Source organism: Mastigoproctus giganteus, chromosome 4 (genome assembly GCF_048544385.1).
Source record: "Mastigoproctus giganteus isolate SK-2022 chromosome 4, ASM4854438v1, whole genome shotgun sequence".
Taxonomy (NCBI): domain Eukaryota; kingdom Metazoa; phylum Arthropoda; class Arachnida; order Uropygi; family Thelyphonidae; genus Mastigoproctus; species Mastigoproctus giganteus.
The window spans coordinates 2310291-2328613 of NC_143578.1; the positions used below are offsets into that span (position 1 = coordinate 2310291).

Genomic DNA, 18323 nt, shown 5'->3' on the forward strand with positions numbered 1-18323 from the left:
AACCCATTTCGTCAGCACTAAAAACAGTAGGTTCATATTCTTCCAAAATTTTCTTTAAGGTATTGTTCCTCTAACTGTTGCAATCTTCTTTGCTTACATTAACACTTTCTCCACAAATAACCTTTTCCACAATTCTGTGGCGCTTTTTAAATTTATCTATCCACCCAGTGTTCACATTAAATTCTGTATGTCCAAGGGACTGTGCAAATTTCAGAGCTTGTTGCTTAATTATTGGACCCGATATTGGTATATTCTTTTCACGTATCATTCGCACCCATTTTAGAACAGCTTTATCAACATCTTCGAATTTACAGATAAAGGAACAAATATGAGGCTGTGATCATAGTGTACTGATGTGAGAGCTACTTCAAGATGTAGCTACCATCAAAGGTAAAGGGTAGGATTTTTGCTTTCGTAAAGGCGACTAAAGTAGTCTGAGATTTTTTAGGTTGTATACAGTGGGACTAACTGACGATGGTACCAACAGCAAATTCTAAATGTGAAGCATTCAAGGACGTAATTTTGGAAGCCACTGGTCTTTTTTCTTCCAACTAAGAAATACTGTTCCAGGTTTAGGCCCAAATGGATACTGCTCAGATGAACAGTATCCATTTTAAGCTCACTTCAGATCAGTAGAGGCATTAGCATTAATAGACGCATTTGATGCAAGAAAGCAAGCTTATGCAGCATCAGCCAAAAAAAAAAAAAAAAAAAAAAAACCCACTTCCACTTCACCCCTCTGTTCGTTCAAAATACCTGTCCAGCTGAGCCTTAAACTTATTTAGGCTATCAACCTCCACTGCAAGGGATGGAAGTCTGTTCCAGCAACCAACCACTTGCTGGCTAAAGGCAAATTTCCGCACGTCTATCCTACATCTGTCTTTCCTCAATTTGAATTTATGCCCTCTCAGGTGATTTTTCTGAGCTAGAGGAAGAATCCCATCAGCATTGAGCATGCTCAAACCATTCAAGGCTTTATACACCTCTATCAGATCACCTCGCTGGTGCCTAGTCTCCAGACACTATAATTTGCAAAACTTAAGCCCTTTCTTTGTAAGAGCACCCCTTTGTTCCATTCACTAATCTTGTTGCCCTTCTCTGTACTCGTTCCAGCAGCTCTACATCCTTGAAATGAGGCCTCCAGACCTGTATACAGTACTCTAGGTGTGGCCTGACCTTTGCCTTATACAAGGGAATAATCACCTCCTTATCCCTGCTGGAAAAATTCCTATATATCATTGACAATACTCCATGAGCTACTCTTGCAGCCCGTCTGCACTGCTCAGAGAACTTCATATCTGCCTGCACAACCACACCCAAGTCCCTTTCATTCTCTACCACTGTCAGTGTAGTACCACAGAGTTGATACGTTGCTCTGGGGTTGCTGTTTCCCATGTGTAGCACTTTACATTTGTCAATGTTAAACTTCATTTGCCACCTCTCAGCCCATCGGCTCAACCTTTCCAGATCCTGTTGCAGTAGCATAGTGCCAGTAGTGTCCTTGACAACCCTGCCAACCTTTGTATCGTCTGCAAACTTGGACATTAAGCTTGATATACCATCATCAATATCATTTATAAATACAGAAAACAATAATGGATCCAACACTGAGCCCTGAGGGACTCCACTAATAACATTAGTCCACGATGAGCAGTGTCTATTGATTACCACTCTCTGTCTTCTCCCCCTCAACCACCCCTTTATCCATAGCAGCAATTTGCCTCCAATGTCACACTGCTCCAATTTGTGTAGCAGTCTTCCATGTGCAACAGTATCAAAAGCCTTTCTAAGATCCAAGTATATAATATCAAAGCTATTCCCTGCATCCAGTTCTTTTGTGACTGCATCATAGTATCCAATCAAATTGGTCAGGCAAGACTTCCCCTTAACAAAACCATGCTTTGTCCGAGCTATAACTGAAGTCTTGTCTAAATGATCCAGCAGTGCTTCTTTAACCAGTGCCTCCATTAATTTTCCTGGAACAGAAGTTAAGCTCACAGGTCCATAATTACTTGTGTCAGCCTTTAATCCTCCTTTGTGAATTGGGGTCACATTTGCACATTTCCAGTCTATGGGTACCTCCCCTGAGTCCAAGGAAGCTCTCATAATTATGGCTAAGGGTTTGCTTACTTCCTTTGCTGCCTCCTTTAATATAACAGATCCTATCCACCCCGGGTGCCTTTCTTGTGTTTATCTTCAACAGTTTCTCCTCTACTTTACTCCCAGTTATTTCAAGATTCTGTAGCTTACTGCTAGATTTGAATACACCTCTGGCATTCCCCTCGCTGAATAACTCCTCATGTGTGAATGTCGATGCAAAATATTCATTTAGTTTGTTAGCTACCTGAGCAGGCTCATCAACAGTTGACCCATCAATATTAAGTGGACCAATCTGATTCATCCCCTTCCTTCTAGAGTTTACATAAGTAAAGAACTCTTTGCTGTTTTTCTTTGCATCCCTTGCCAAGGATTTCTCGTAATCTGCCTTCGTCTGCCTAACCTCCTTTGTAACTTGGTTGCATATCAACTTGTATCTATCATAGGCTTCTGTGTCATGTGTTAATTTGTAAGTATCCCATGCATTTTTCTTCTCTGCCATATGCCTCATTAGTTCATCTGACATCCATTTTGGCCTAAACCTTGAAGAATATTTCTTAGTTGGTATGTAAAGCCGAGTAGCTTCCAAGATAAGTTCTTTGAATGCTTCCCATTTTGCATTTGCTGTTGTTGGCATCATCAGTTGGTCCCACTGTATAGAATTTAAATACTGTCTCAGACCATCGTAGTCGCCTTTACAAAAGCAATAACCCTTCCCTTTACCCCGATGGTAGTTACCTCTTTGAGTAAATCCCACTTCAGCACACTGTGATCACTGTCACCTAGTGGTTACTTTATCTGCAGATTCTTAAAACATGAAGAATCACTACTGATAATCAGATCAAGAGTATTACTCCCTCTAGTTGCCTCCTGAACATGTTGATGTAGAAAACAATCATCCAATAAATCCACAAAAGCCTTGCTAGTGTTTGAGTGACCAGCCCACAAATTCCAGTCAATATCTGTGAAATTAAAATCCCCCATTATAAGACTCTCTGATTTACTGGCCCACCCTATTTCCCTGTACAGTTTCTTATTATACTCATCAGAGTCATTAGGCCTATAGCACACTCCAACTCTCAATTTGTTCATCTATTATCCACGTCTGATTAGTTCATCTGAATACTGTTCAGATAAAGTAATAAGACGTGGAAGAGAAGAAAAATACACAGCATACACATCAATTATCAGGCGACACAGACGCCTATAGTAGATACAAGATAGTCTGTAATCAAGTCACAGAGGAGGTTAGGCAAGTGAAGCAGATTATGAAAAATCATTGGCAAAGGATGCAAAGAAATAACAGCAAAGACTTCTTTTTCTTTACTTATATAAACTATAAAAGGAATGGGATGAATAAGATTGGTCCACTTGATATGAACTGTTTGACTATAGATAATAATAAGATTCTTTATTAACATAAATTTTATACACTGGTGATTCCTTACACAGAAAGCCAGAGGAATTGTACAATTAGTTGTTTATACAAGTGATTTTGATTTATAAAAAAAAAATAATAAATAAAAAAATAAATAAAGTAATAATAATAACTAAATAATAATTAATAGATCAAAGCAAAGATAATAGTCAAAATGTAAAAATGAATGAAGTAGTAATTACAGCGAAAAAGGAATACAAGTTGAGCAGAAACAAATTACATAAGTTAACTAAGATCGGCACTTACACAAATGTCCTTTACAAACAGCAAGATAGGACAAGATGCCATCTCGGTATGCTTTGTCTATCGTCCACAGGTCGATGTCAATGTTGAGCGAGTTGAGAGAGTGTCCAGAGTCACATTAGGAAGTGTCTCTTGAAATTCTGTAACCGCTGGAGCCTTGAGCATAAGGAGGGAGTACTAAGGAGATGTCTGCCTGGCAAACGCCAACCAACCGTTTTCCAGATGTTGATTTGATCCAGCTTAGCTGAGCAAAGATGAAGGAATGACTTTATTTTTGGCACATGGGCTCTGTGGACTATGGGCGTATATTGCAGGTTGCAGCAGAGAGTAGATTTAGATGTGTAGTTCTGGTGTGACCACAAGATGGCCCACTTCAGCACCCAGAATTCGAGGCCCCGTAGTTTCCTGAGGCTGGTGGGTGGTGCCGCCGGCCAAACTTCCACGGCATAGGAGAGTACACTACAGAAGTAAGTTGCAAGGTACTTCTTGATTATTTTCTTATTGTGCGTTTTGCACAAATCAATTTTCATTACCCAGAACGCCCTTAGGGCTTTGGAATACTGTGCTTGGATTTGTTTTTTATAGGTGAGGTTGGCATCCAGGATAACTCCTAGGAATTTGATACTGTCTGTGGGAGTCAGGACATTTCCTGCCAATTCCGGAAGTAGAGAAGATGCAGTATCAGTAGAAGTGATCCGACTTGGCATAAAGATGAGATAGTTTGACTTCTCTGGATTGACTGACAGGCCAAAAAATTTAGCATACTTATAGAATGTATTTAGGTAGCTGTTTACAGATTTAGAGGCGGTTTGTCTTTCTTGTGAAGGACCAACATGGCGTTTGCATGGCAAGTAGCAAACAATATCATCAGCATACGATAGGAACGCTAGAATTTGATCCATTAGTGGAACGAATATTGCTGCAAATAACAAGGCTGAGAGACAACCACCTTGTGGGATCCCTACTTCGACGCTTTTAGTGACTTTAACGCCATCGCCTTTGAAGTGAAGCATTCTCCCAGATAGCAAATTATTGAGGATCTCGAGCATATTTCCGGATATCCCGTAGAATCTCTCAATTCAAGAAGGAGTGTTATTTGGACTGAGTCGAAAGCAGATTTCATGTCCAGAAAAATGGTGTGAAGATCTTCGTTGTCATTCCAGGCCTGAAGTATTTTCTGTGATAATGACTGTAGGCAGGTTATCGTAGATCTATTAGGCATGGCATAATGGGTGTGCTCTGGCCTATGCGCAGAGATTGCGAGTGCTACATCATTATAGATGCACTTCTCGAGGCATTTCAGGAAGGGAGAGGCAATTGATATTGGTCTGAAGTCAGCCGGTCTTTTCGCATGAGGCTTTTTCGGAACTGCCACGACTCTGTATGATAACCAGCTTGAAGGCACCTGTGCAAATTTGAGTACTTTGTTGTAGAGTTCAGTGAGCTCTTTGCTGAAGAAATGAGAAGCAATTTTTAGACTAAACAGAGGTATTGCGTCAATTCCTATGGTGGACTTGTCAGGTAGTGAATTTATTATTTTTATTAGTTGTTCTTCGGAAATTTCTGTATTACTAGTAGGTGAAGAAATGTTAAACGCTTCGTTAAAAGGATATGCTTCGGACACACGGTGATCTCGCTTAAAACGCAGCACATGCTCACACCATTCCAGGACATCTAAAGAAAGAGGGGTGCAAGTATGACTAGTGGACCACACACGTTTTCCCCTGGATAGCCGGCCGTTCATGAAATTGTCAATAGAAAATTGCTTCCTCTTCTGGAAATCCATCCTTGCCTTGGAAAATCTGGCGTATGACTCTTGTGAAGGCGACTTCTTGTAAGAGGTATGGGCTGCCTGTTTTTCCCTAAAGGCCTTGGTCAGGAAGTCATTCCACCATGGCTTTGAGTGGAGACTAAGGATGCAAGTTTTGGATATTGCAGACCTTGCAACGAATTCCATCCATCTCGAAAGCCAGTAGGCAGCCTCATCTATGTTAAGCTCAGCCAGTATGTTCCATGGGTAAAGTTGGAAAAGGGTAGATAATCATTCTCGGATAGAGGCCGAACTAAATGAGTATTTTGCATTTACATTCACACGTGAGTAATTCAAGGAGGAGAGGGCCAGATGTTTATCAAACTCTCACAGGGAGTTAAATGGTTTTGTAATTACTGAGGGCAAGTGGAGGAGAAATTGTTGAAGTTAAACATAAGGAAGGCACCTGGGGTAGATAGAATCTACCCAGTTATACATTTGTATTAAAGGAGGTGGCATGGGAAGTAAGCAAACCATTAGCCATAATTATGAGAGCATCCTTGGACTCGGGGAAAGTCCCCACAGACTGTAGATATGTAAATGTTCTCCAATTCACAAAGGGGATCAAAGGGTGACACGAGTAATTGACAGACCTGTAAGCTACACAAGTAACTAACAGGTCTATTAGTTTGACTTCTGTTGCAGGGAAAATATTATAGTTACTGTTAAACAAACATTGTAGGATCATCTAGACAAGACAGCAGTAATAATTCAGACACAGCATGGGTTTCTCAAGGGGAAGTCTTGTCTGACCAATTTTTTTGGATACTATGATGTAGTCACAAAGAACTGGAGGCCAAACATAATTCTGATATCACATACCGTGGCTGTCAAAAAAACGGAAGCAAATTAAAAATGTAATATTTGTAGTAAAACGCATATAACATTGTTTGAGTAGAGTCATTGTGTTTGTCGCAAAGCAAAGATATTGCTTCAGACAACGCTTGTATTGCATCTGACAGTATTTACAAGGTACTGCATTAACCATTTCTATAAATACGGCGTTCGAAGGGTTTTTTGGAGAGGTGTAAGCATGGCTCCATATGTTCAGTTGACATTAGCATTAATAGAGGCATTTGATGCAAGAAAGCAAGCTTATGCAGCATCAGCCAAAAAAAAATAAAGTAAAATAAATAAATAAAAAATAACCACTTCCACTTCACCCCTCTGTTCGTTCGAAATACCTGTCCAGCTGAGCCTTAAACTTATTTAGGCTATCAACTTCCACGACAAGGGATGGAAGTCTGTTCCACCAACCAACCACCTGCTGGCTAAAGACAAATTTCCGCACATCTATCCTACATCTGTCTTTCCTAAATTTGAATTTATGCCCTCTCAGGTGATTATTCTGAGCAAGAGGAAGAATCCCATCAGCAGTGAGCATGCTCAAACCATTCAAGGCTTTGTACACCTCTATCAGATCACCTCGCTGGTGCCTAGTCTCCAGACACTGTAATTTGCAAAACTTAAGCCTTTCTTCGTAAGAGCACCCCTTTGTTCCATTCACTAATCTTGTTGCCCTTCTCTGTACTCGTTCCAGCAGCTCTACATCCTTCTTGAAATGCATACAGTACTCTAGGTGTGGTCTGACCATTTCCTTATACTTATCCATGCTAGAAAAATTCCTATATATCATTGACAATACACCATGAGCTACTCTTGCAGCCCGTCTGCACTGCTCAGAGAACATCATATCTGCCTGCACAACCACTCCCAGGTCCCTTTCATTCTCTACAACTGTCAGTGTAGTACCAGAGAGTTGATATGTTGCTCTGGGATTGCTGTTTCCCATATGTAGTACTTTACATTTGTCAATGTTAAACTTCATTTGCCACCTCTCAGCCCATCTGCTCAACCTTTCCAGATCCTGTTGCAGCAGCATAGTGTCAGTAGTGTCCTTGACAACCCTGCCAACCTTCGTATCGTATGCAAACTTGAACATTAAGCTTGATATACCATCATCAATATCATTTATAAATACAGAAAACAATAAAGGACCCAATACTGAACCCTGAGGGACTCCACTAATAACATTAGTCCACGATGAGCAGTGTCCATTGATTACCACTCTCTGTCTTCTCCCCCTCAACCACCCCTTTATAAATAGCAGCAATTTGCCTCCAATGGCACACTGCTCCTATTTGTGCAGCAGTCTTCCATGTGCAACAGTATCAAAAGCCTTTCTAAGATCCAAGTATATAATATCAAAGTTATTCCCTGCATCCAGTTCTTTTGTGACTGCATCATAGTAACCAATCAAATTGGTCAGGCAAGACTTCCCCTTAACAAAACCATGCTGTGTCTGAGCTATAACTGAAGTCTTGTCTGGATGATCCTGCAGTGCTTCTTTAACCAGTGCCTCCATTAATTTTCCTGGAACAGAAGTTAAACTCACAGGTCTATAATTACTTCTGTCAGCCATTGATCCTCCTTTGTGAATTTGGGTCACATTTGCACATCTCCAGTCCATGGGTACTTCCCCTGAGTCCAAGGAAGCTCTCACAATTATGGCTAAGGGTTTGCTTACTTCCTTTGCTGCCTCCTTTAATATAACTGGATAGATCCCATCCACCCCGGGTGCCTTTCTTGTGTTTATCTTCAACAATTTCTCCTCCACTTTACTTTCAGTTATTACAAGATTCTCTAGCTTACTGCCAGAGTTGAATACACCTCTAGCATTCCCCTCGCTGAATAACTCCTCATGTGTGAATGTCAATGCAAAATATTCATTTAGTTTGTTAGCTACCTGAGCAGAATCATCAACAGTTGACCCATCGATATCAAGTGACCAATCACTTGATATCCATGGAATCATCAATATCAAGTGACGATGACCAATCTGATTCATTCCCTTCTTTCTAGAGTTTACATAAGTAAAGAACTCTTTGCTATTTTTCTTCGCATCCCTTGCCAAGGATTTGTCGTAATCTGCCTTCGCTTGCCTAACCTCCTCTGTAACTTGGTTACAGATTAACTTGTATCTATCATAGGCTTCTGTGTCACGTGCAAATTTGTATGTATCCCATGCATTTTTCTTCTCTGCCATATGCCTCATTAGTTCATCTGATATCCATTTAGGCCTAAACCTTGACTGAGATCAAGAAAAAAAAAGTGTAGCTGTTGCTCTGGCCCAGGAAGGGCTTTCTACCCGTGCTATCGCTGATAAAATAGGCTGCCACCAGTCAACTATATACCGAGTGCTGAAATTAAAGCGTAAAACTGGTGATGTGAAGAGAAGACCTGGATCAGGCCGTAATAGAATGACTACGCCTTCCCAATATCGATATTTGAAACTGCTATGCCTTCATAATCGCCATGCTAGTGCTTCTGATCTAAAAATGGACTTTGAGATGGCCTCTGGTCTTGAAACATATGCACAAAATACCCAAAGACAGCTTTCGGAATGTGGTCTGCATGCCTATCTGCCCAAGAAGAAGTATTTGTTGACCCAACAAATGAGCAAGAATCGCTTGCTTGGGCTAAAACGTATGTTTCAATAACAAAAGAGCATTGGGACACGGTCATCATTTTTGATGAATCGGAATTCAACCTGCATGGCTCTGATTGGAAGCGATACGTCAGAAGACGAAAATCGGAGGCATACCCTCCTCATTGCATAACACTGGCTGTAAAGTTCCCTACCCGTCAGATAGTCTGGGGACGATAGAGGTTTGGGGCGAATTAAGTTTATTAACGGAACGGTGAATGCAGAAACCTACAGTGCTATCTTGGAGGAGTGCCTGAAATCCGTTATTAGGAACCACCCTACAGATGTCCAAAACTGCATTTTTCAAAAGGACTCAGCACCTTGCCACACAGCAAAATTGGTAAGTTTTATAATATTTAGATTTAATGATGAATTTGTATTCTTGTCTCACAAGAAGACAAAATGTACTTACGCCAATGTTTTCCTTAGTTTTTCTCCCTTAAGGTACAGTCATACCTCATAAATGCTGGCATTACAGTGTTGGACTGGCCCGAATTTGAACACTCAACATTTGAACCCTATTGAAAATTGCTGGTACATAATGTTTTATAAAAAGCAGCCTGACTCCAGTAAATAATACAAGTTCTTTCAGATAACAGAAGAGGAGAAAAAGCAGTATGTACTGGAACTTAAGAACAAGTTTGAGCTCCTGCAGACTGCTCAGGAGCAAAATATCGACTAGGAATATTACAACTTTCTGAAAGTTATAAAGCTCAAGAAACCTATAGGGAAAAAGAAATCCAAAGAAGAAAAAAATAGTCAAGAAACACTTTTTATGATGAACCGAAGGCGACAAATGAAGAGCAAGATAAACACTAACACGGAGAAAATCGAGTATACTGAGTTATGCAAAGCCATTAGAAAGCGACTCAGAGAGGACATAAGAAGATTTAACACAAGAAAAGTAGAACAAGCATTAAGGGTAAACAAAGGACTTAAATTAGCAGTCATGAGCAGTAATACAGAAAGACAAATGATACTGAAACTGAAGAATTGCGATGGTGTACTTATAAATAGCAGAGAAGGCATAATTCAGATAGCAGAAGACTACTATAGAGAATTATACAAGGAGCAGGGGAATGATGCCACCAGTGGGAAAGATGGATCGCAAATTAGCAACACATACGTCATATCCGATATTCTTCCTAATGAGGTAGAACATACATTGAAGAAAATGAAGAATCAGAAAGCCCGGGGGAAGATGATGTTACTGTAGAGTTGTTAAAATTGGGAGGAAGAGACATAACACAAAAACTGTGCAGGGCTCTTCACAAAGTGCATTAGAAAAGGTGTGACGCCTAAGCAGTGGAATAATGCAATCATAGTTTTGCTGCATAAGAAAGGTGATAAATCAGAAATTGGAAATTATAGACCAATTAGCTTGTTATCCCACATCTACAAGTTGTTCACAAGGGTCATTACTGACAGATTACTGATAGATTAGAAAGAATATTTCATGAGAATCAACCGAAAGTGCAAGCTGGCTTTAGGACAGGATTCTCAACTATGGATCACCTTCACGTAAAATCACAGCTAATGGAGAAAGCAAATGAATATAAAACACCATTATGCCTGGCATTTGTGGATTATGAAAAGGCATTTGACTCCATACAGCATAAGTCAGTGTTTCGGGCACAGGAAAGACAAGGCATAGATACCCCATATATTATGATTTTGAAGAAAACATATGAGAGTGCTACCTCCTTTATTAGACTAGACAAAGACAGTAGCAAATTTAAAATCGAGAAAGGAGTTCGACAAGGAGACACAATATCTCCGAAGCTGTTTACTGCTGCCCTTGAGGAAACTTTCAGAAGATTAGACTGGTCGCAGAAAGGAGTCAGTGTGAACGGAGAGTACCTAAACCATTTACGATTTGCAGATGACATTGTGGTCATAAGCCACGATCCCAAAGAATTAGAGGAAAATCTTAATCAGTTATGCTGAGTTAGTAAGGATTTTGGACTAAAGATGAATATAGCTAAAACGAAAGTAATGATGAACAAGTATGCCACAGAAAGGTACATAATGATTGAAGGAGCAGTAATTGAAAAGGTGGAGTCATATTCTTATCTGGGACAAATTGTTATCTGTAATAATGATAAATGGCTGGAAGTCAAGAGAAGAATAAATTTTGGATGGATAGCATTCAGGAAATATAGTCACATACTGAAGAGCAATATCCCAGTTTGTCTGAAACGTAAAATAATGGACCAATGTATATCCCCCACCATGACTTATGGAAGTGAAACTTGGGCACTCACCAAAAGAATAGAAGGGAAGAGAGAACTACATAGCGAAAAATAGAACTTGGGAATCAGACTATTAGATAAGAAGAGAAACACATGGATTAGGCAGCAAACTCAAGTAAAGAACATGCTTATCAAAACTAAAAAACTAAAATGGTCTTGGGCAGAACACATAGCTCGAAGACATGATGACAGATGTACTATTAAAATGACAGAATGGTACCCAAGAGGAGCTAGAAGAAAACCTGGAAGATAACCGCGGAGATGGACAGATGAAATTCAAGCGTTCGTGGGTAGTAAATGGATGGCCATTGCACAAAACAGAAGGAACTGGAAAGTTGCTGGAGAGGCCTTCATCCTGCAGTGGATTGAAAATGGCTGATGATGATGAAGAAGAAGCCAACAAGTAAGATTAAGCTGCAGGAGAGCATTGTAAGGGATGGTACCACGAAATTGGCAACCGTATATCCAGAAGTTGATTAACTGTATGCCAGTCGTTGCAAGGCTGTAATTGCAGCTCAAGGAGGAACAACAAGATATTGAGGACTTATCTTTCTGATTTAGAGTACATAATTCTATTACGTAACTTCGTAAATGCAATAAAATGTATGTTTGGTTGTGTTGATTTCCATTTGGATGATGTCTCATATTTCCATTAATTACGCAGTTTACCCTTTGGGAAGACATTTATGGCAATTAGGTATATCAGATGGAGTCTTTTTATTGGATTTCATTTACAGAGATATACACTGAGTGATCGCTGAATTATGACTACCTATCTAATACTTCGTAGGTCCTCCTTTTGCCTTCAGTACAGCATCTATCCGACGTGGCATTGATTCAACAAGATGTCGGCAGCGTTCGGCAAACCAAGCTGTTTTTAATGCGGTCAGCAGTGCAGGTATGGCGGTGATTAGTGTATTCATACGCCTTTCCATAGTTTCCCACAAGCTCTATGGGATTGATATCGGGTGAGTTCGGAGGCCAATCGATATGCTGAAAGTTAGAACTGAAACCATTCCTGCACATCAAGTGCCCGATAACTCGGCACACTCTCATCTTGGAAGACACCATCGCCATTCGGGAAAAAGTACAACATAGCGGGGTGTACACAATTGGCAAGCAGTTGACGATAGCGAAGACCAGTGATACTTTGTTTTACATGATACTATACTATAGAACCACCTCCAAAGGCCTGCACTTTTGATACCATGCATGTTGGATGAAGAGCCTCATGCTGTTGGCGACAAATCCGTACACAACCATCCACGGTGTGGAGTAAATAATGTGACTCATCCGACCAGCACATCTTCTTACAGTCTTCTAACATCCAACTTGCATGCTCTTTGCACCAGGATGCCGTAGAGGTCGTCTGCTGGTATAGCCTATATGTGAAAGTGTATAAGCACAGGTGCATAAGTATACGTACTTGAATGGCCGGGGTTTTAGCCCGTGACTGCTAAATATGGTGCTGTTTATTGTATTCTGTCTATCTTGTGAACTCCTCTGACTGTTTGGTCGTCTCGGAGTATAAACAGAAATTTTATTTATTTATTTTATTTATCTATTGTTATTGTGGAAGTTGATAGCTTAAATAAATTTAAGGCTGAACTAAACAAACATTTGGAGTGACTGGATGGGTGAAATGGGAAGAGTTTTATTTATTATTATTATTTATTTATTTTTTTTTTGGATAATGCTTCATAAGCTTACTTTCTTGCATGATATGCCCCAACTAATACTAATGCTAACAGTCGAAGCGTATATACAGGGTTCCTCAAAAATACACGGCATAACTTCAGGAATGAGTTCCTCATATATAGACAATAAAGATATTTTATATCAACATAGTTGCGGAAATGCTTGGTTTCCGAGTTTTGAAGGTCTGTCTATTGCACTTAACTGTTTACAGCACCTTATAGTAATTGTTCAAAATGTCCACCTTTTGCCTGAATACAGGCCTCACATCGACGTTTCATGGACTCGCGAAGACGATGCCATCCTGGCATGTTTCCTATTGTCTGACAACCTGCCACAATTCGATTGCGGAGAGTTTCCACATTAGCTACCGGAGTCGAATAACCAATGACTTTAAATGGCCCAAGAAGAAATCTAGTGGGCTTAAATCAGTGAGCATGGAGGCCAGGCAGTTGGTCCACCTCTACCTATCCACCGACCAGGAAACCTTCGATTCAGTTAATTGCGGGCTAGGTGGCTGAAATGTGCGGGAGTGCCATCGTGCATGAAGTGTGCTTGTTGACGAATGATCAGTGGCATGTCGTCCAAGAAATCAGGCATTGTTTTCCAGAAAGTTTCTGTACGCCTGCCCTGTATGTTTGTTTGGAAGTTCATTGGGCCCAAATAACTTATCTCTAAAAACACCCGCCGAGATGTTGAGGCTGAACCGCTGTTGGTGATGTGATGGAAGAATTGCATGTAGGTTTTCTTCCGCCCATACATGCTGATTGTGAAAGTTTTGGATTCCGTCTCGTGTGAACGGAATATCACTAAGGCAGGAAAGTGAGGAGTTGTACCACACTGCTGCAAGGACCACTGACAGAACATTACTCGCTCGGGATAATCTGCTGGTGACAAGGCCTGTACCTGTTGCAGATAGTAAGAATACAGTTGGTGTTCTCGCAACACTCTCCAAATAGTCGAACGTTGAGCAGCCAGTTGCATTGCTATTCTGCATGTGCTGATTCCAGGAGTGGCATGCACAACATCCAAAATCTCCACCTCTACTTCAGGAGTCGTAGATCTTGGTCGTCCTCTGTCGGCAGCACGAGGTGTAAAGGTCCCATGTTCACAAAGGCCGCGATGGATACCTTCAAACGTTTTCCTGTGTGGACATCTTCGTTCTGGGAACTTTCGTGGTACAAACGACGAGCCTCCGGAGCATTGCCGTCCGCCGAACCATACATAAAATGCATATCCGCTTGCTCCTGATTTGAGTACACGGTCGGAATGGAAAACCACCAGATTCTGTCAGTGCCTTGTGATGAAGGAAATCACCTGCGGGAGATAAGGCATTCCGGTTAATAATTCGGGAACCAAGCATTTCCGGAACTATGTTGATATAAAATATTTTTATTGTCAACATATGAGGAACTCATTCCTGAAGTTATGCCTTGTATTTCTGAGACACCCTGTATATTCTTTCTGTAAAAGCAAAGTGATTTTGAAAGAATGGGGATGCTCTAGTATTTTCCTAAGGTTTGCTAGGAGGGTTATCGGTCTGTATAATAAGTGCTATGATATAATAGGTGTTTGGTCAGCTGGTATCAGAGATGGTCACTACGGAAAATAATTAAATTTTGTGGATTTAGCAAGTTATTTTTTTTTATTATTTTTTTTATTTTATTTGGAAATATAATTAATGGATTTTTTTTAGTATTATGTGTGAAAAACAACATCCCTCAAATTACCACCATTTTCGTGCTCACAAATACAGGCTCTTTCCACAGCATTTTCCATGACCACACGCAATGTTTCAGGTCGTAAACGTCGGATTTCGGCTCGAGTGTTCTCCTTGAATTGTTCGAGGTTTATTTACGTAAACCCATTCTTTCAAGTAGCCCCACAAAAAGAAGTCTGGAGCCGTCAAATCAGGTGAACGCGGAGGCCAAACAAATTCAGCATTTTTTGAAATTATTCATTCATCGAAAATTTCTCGCAGGAGATCCATCGTCGCTCTGGCAGTGTGCGCAGTAGCTCCATCCTGTTGGAACCATACCTCCTGATTATCTTCGACCGCTGTACGTAAAAAAATTTCAAGCATTGTCCTATACAGGGCCCCGTTGATTCTTTCTGGCCGACCTTCCTCATTTTCAAAGAAATAGCGGCCGATAACTCTTTCAGCCATAATACCGCACCAAAAAGTGCATTTTTGGGGATGCAACTGATGCTGATGTGATTCCCTGGGATTCTTAGTACCCAAAAATCGGCAGTTTTGTTTGTTGATGTACCCGTTTAAATGAAAATGGGCCTCATCACTCATTATCAAGTTGTTCAAAAAGTTGTTGAAATCGAATGGCGTACTGCTGAGTATCTTGGGGTAGTAAAGCTTGGACCATTTGGATCTTGTATGGAAACATTTTTAAATCCAGTTTCAGAATCTTCTGAAGCGATGTTCTAGCGATGCCTAGCTGAGCAGAGCGACGACGGGTAGAGGCAGATGGATCCTCAAGGACAGTCTGCCGTACAGTTTCCACCGCTGTGTCAGTGTGCACAGTGCGCTTAGGACCTCTTCCCGGAAGATCGCCGACTGATCCAGTTCTTTCAAACCGGGCGATTAGGTTCCGAATCATGTTAGCGCTAGGACTTTAAAATGTTGCCGGTATTTTCTCTGAGTTTCAATAATTGATCTTTCACTAGAATAGAAAAACTCAACGAGTTTTACTCGTTGCTGGACATCATATGTAGCCGTTTTAATCTCCAAGGGATCCTCTATAACCTGTAAAAAAAGAAAATAAAAAAGATTGAAAATGAACAAGCTATGACTTTTTAAAACCCTTCAGTCTTTCAATGGCCACCCTGTATTTACTACCTTTTTGATCAGCAGCCATGTCCAAAAATAGTAACCATTTTACATTGATATAACTGCCACTGACCAATAGCGCAGTGGTCACACTTTGGTCGCTATCGCACAGTCCACTCTCCTGGGTAAGCTGTCCACCAATGAACGATAGAGTGCAGCTAGTATAGCGCTTCTACGTCCTGCAGAAGCAGCAGACCTACCGATGCAGAATGCATATTATGGTCTTTATCTAATGTTTCTCTTCATCTCATAGGATTCAAATTGAAACTGTGTTGTACATTGATGTCCATGAACATTCTGGAACAGAACAACGCTGGAGGCATAACATGGAACAATAATAATAATAAAAAAAAAACGTTTGCGCTGTTGTCCATGCTCACGATGTTATGCCACTGTTATGAATCTCTTACAAAACTACTTGAAGTGGCAGGTAACACTTGCTTGCAGGAAGCATCACTATATCAGGGCTTATCTTAGAATTGGGGGAGAGGAAAGTGTGCGGGAATTAATGTGGGAGAAAAGGAGGAATCCTTCTGGCCTTGATTGACGGGGTGTCCTTTGTTGAGATTTAAGTTCCTGTTTCTTCTGAGGTCCGGGTGCAATGTACCCCACTGCACCCAACTTGAGCTACTTATAAATTGTAGTGTACTATGGTTGGTACTAAGGGTAGCACAGTTGGGCCGTTGTCGTGGGTAGCACAGTTGGGCCGATCGCCGTTCGCCGCACACCGGATGGAAAAGACCTGAATTCAAGGCCCGTCAATGACGGGAAGAATTTTTATGGGCTTTTTTCACAACGTGGCTGAGTTAGTCGGTCTCAGGCGAGGGAAGCGTGCTTTTGCTCCAGGAAACTCGGATTTTTCGTAAGCAAACAGAAAATGGACCTCAGAACACACGCAATTTACAGACAATATACACGGAGCAATATAGCCTTAGTAGCTGAAAAAAACCCAACAACAAACAAACTATGGTTGGTTTCCCTGTTTAGTTGGAAAAACTAACGAAACAGGTAAATTGAAACTCTGGAAAAAGCAAAACTTCCGCGAAGAGGGATAGATGCGAGTGCACAAAACTTCGGAAATCTTGTTAGTTTCTCTCTCTTTTTTTTTTTTGTTTTGTTTTTAACAGCTCATGGATTTATTAGAATGGTGAGAAAATCGCAATTTAGACAAAAAAGGCAAAAGCAATGTCTCGCTCTACCACAGAGGGGGGGTTGGTCAACATCCAGCGAAACGATTCTTAAATGGTTATAAATATTTATAACAAAAGAAGGGGGAGGGATATATAGCCAACCATGCACCCGGGCTCTGCAGATGCAAAATGGTAGTATCTTGTTGAGAAGCGTACTGTTTTTCTGATTTAAAGTCGATTGGTTTTTAAGCTCATTTCATATTACGGTATTTGTCAGTTGATGTTACGCAATTACTTTGCTTTAAAACCTTAAGGGCTCTAGGAAATCTCTAATTTATAATTTTTAATGGGCGTGAAAAGAACGAATGAATTGCGTTATTTTTCTTATGAATCAAAATAGCGTAATTCTTACTAGCCGTTTTCTTACGAATTAAAACAGCACGATGATGGGCACACTGCGCTGGCTTATCAGGAGCCTTTTGCTGTTTTGGAACGTTGGTTGTATTGGACAACCAGAAACTTGCTTCATTCCCCGATACAGCAATTTTTCACGACACTCAATTTGGTTTCGCACGGGGTCACGTCACCGTAACAAGTGGCGTATTTTAAGCCGTAGCGCGAGGAGGATGCGCCAGTTTTAAGTGCGTGCTAATCGGAGGTTGCTTTAAGCTTTTTGACATACTGTGTTCCAGCGGTGTTTTTGCGCTTGTCTGTCATTACTTTAAAGTTTTCTTTCAGGTGAGTTAAATAATATTTTGTAATTCGTAAAGGATTTGCAGTTCAGCTTCTTGGTAGTGGTGTATTTTTTAACGATGTTGATAAACGTAGTATTAGGTGAGTGTTTATGTTTGGACAGCGCCGTAGTACAGGCGTAAGCACCTTGAATTTTTTTTTTTTTTTTAACCGGGAGACGGAATCAAAATGCAGCGTGGTGAGCATTAGGGGGCGGGGGTACCGTAACAATAATTCACGGTTAGAAACACGTGAATGTACTCAGCTTTACTTCCCCGCAGTCGGAGCCTACGCGTACAAATGGTAAAAATTCTTAAAGCTTAAGCTACAAGTCGTACGAAATTTATGAATTCCTCTGAATTCTCCGTATCGAAGGGTAGGGAGCATTTAAAGAAGTAATTGCAAGACGAAGGCAATCAAACCGCACGAGTCGGATACGTTTTAAATTTCCAGAATGGCTAATAGTGATTCCTGCACCCGAGAAGAGTTAGTTACTGCGTCTATAGGCGTCCTCACCTCTCCGCACACTCTCATTTTCTCTCTTCTCTACTCTCACATTCCCAGAATCTTGCTGCCCTCCCCCAACAATGAGGGCTT

The 18323-nt window shown here is 40.8% G+C and overlaps 1 protein-coding gene across 1 annotated transcript in view; it reads left to right on the forward strand.

The window, feature by feature from the left end:
* The window catches only part of mRpL27 (mitochondrial ribosomal protein L27), a 47565-nt gene extending 31363 nt beyond the window's left edge, over positions 1–16202 (forward strand). The window contains exon 4 of the mRNA XM_090371275.1: positions 16118–16202. Within this exon, the coding sequence (XP_090227401.1) occupies positions 16118–16202 (85 nt within the window). The remainder of the gene's footprint in view (positions 1–16117) is intronic.
* Positions 16203–18323: the final 2121 nt, after the last annotated feature.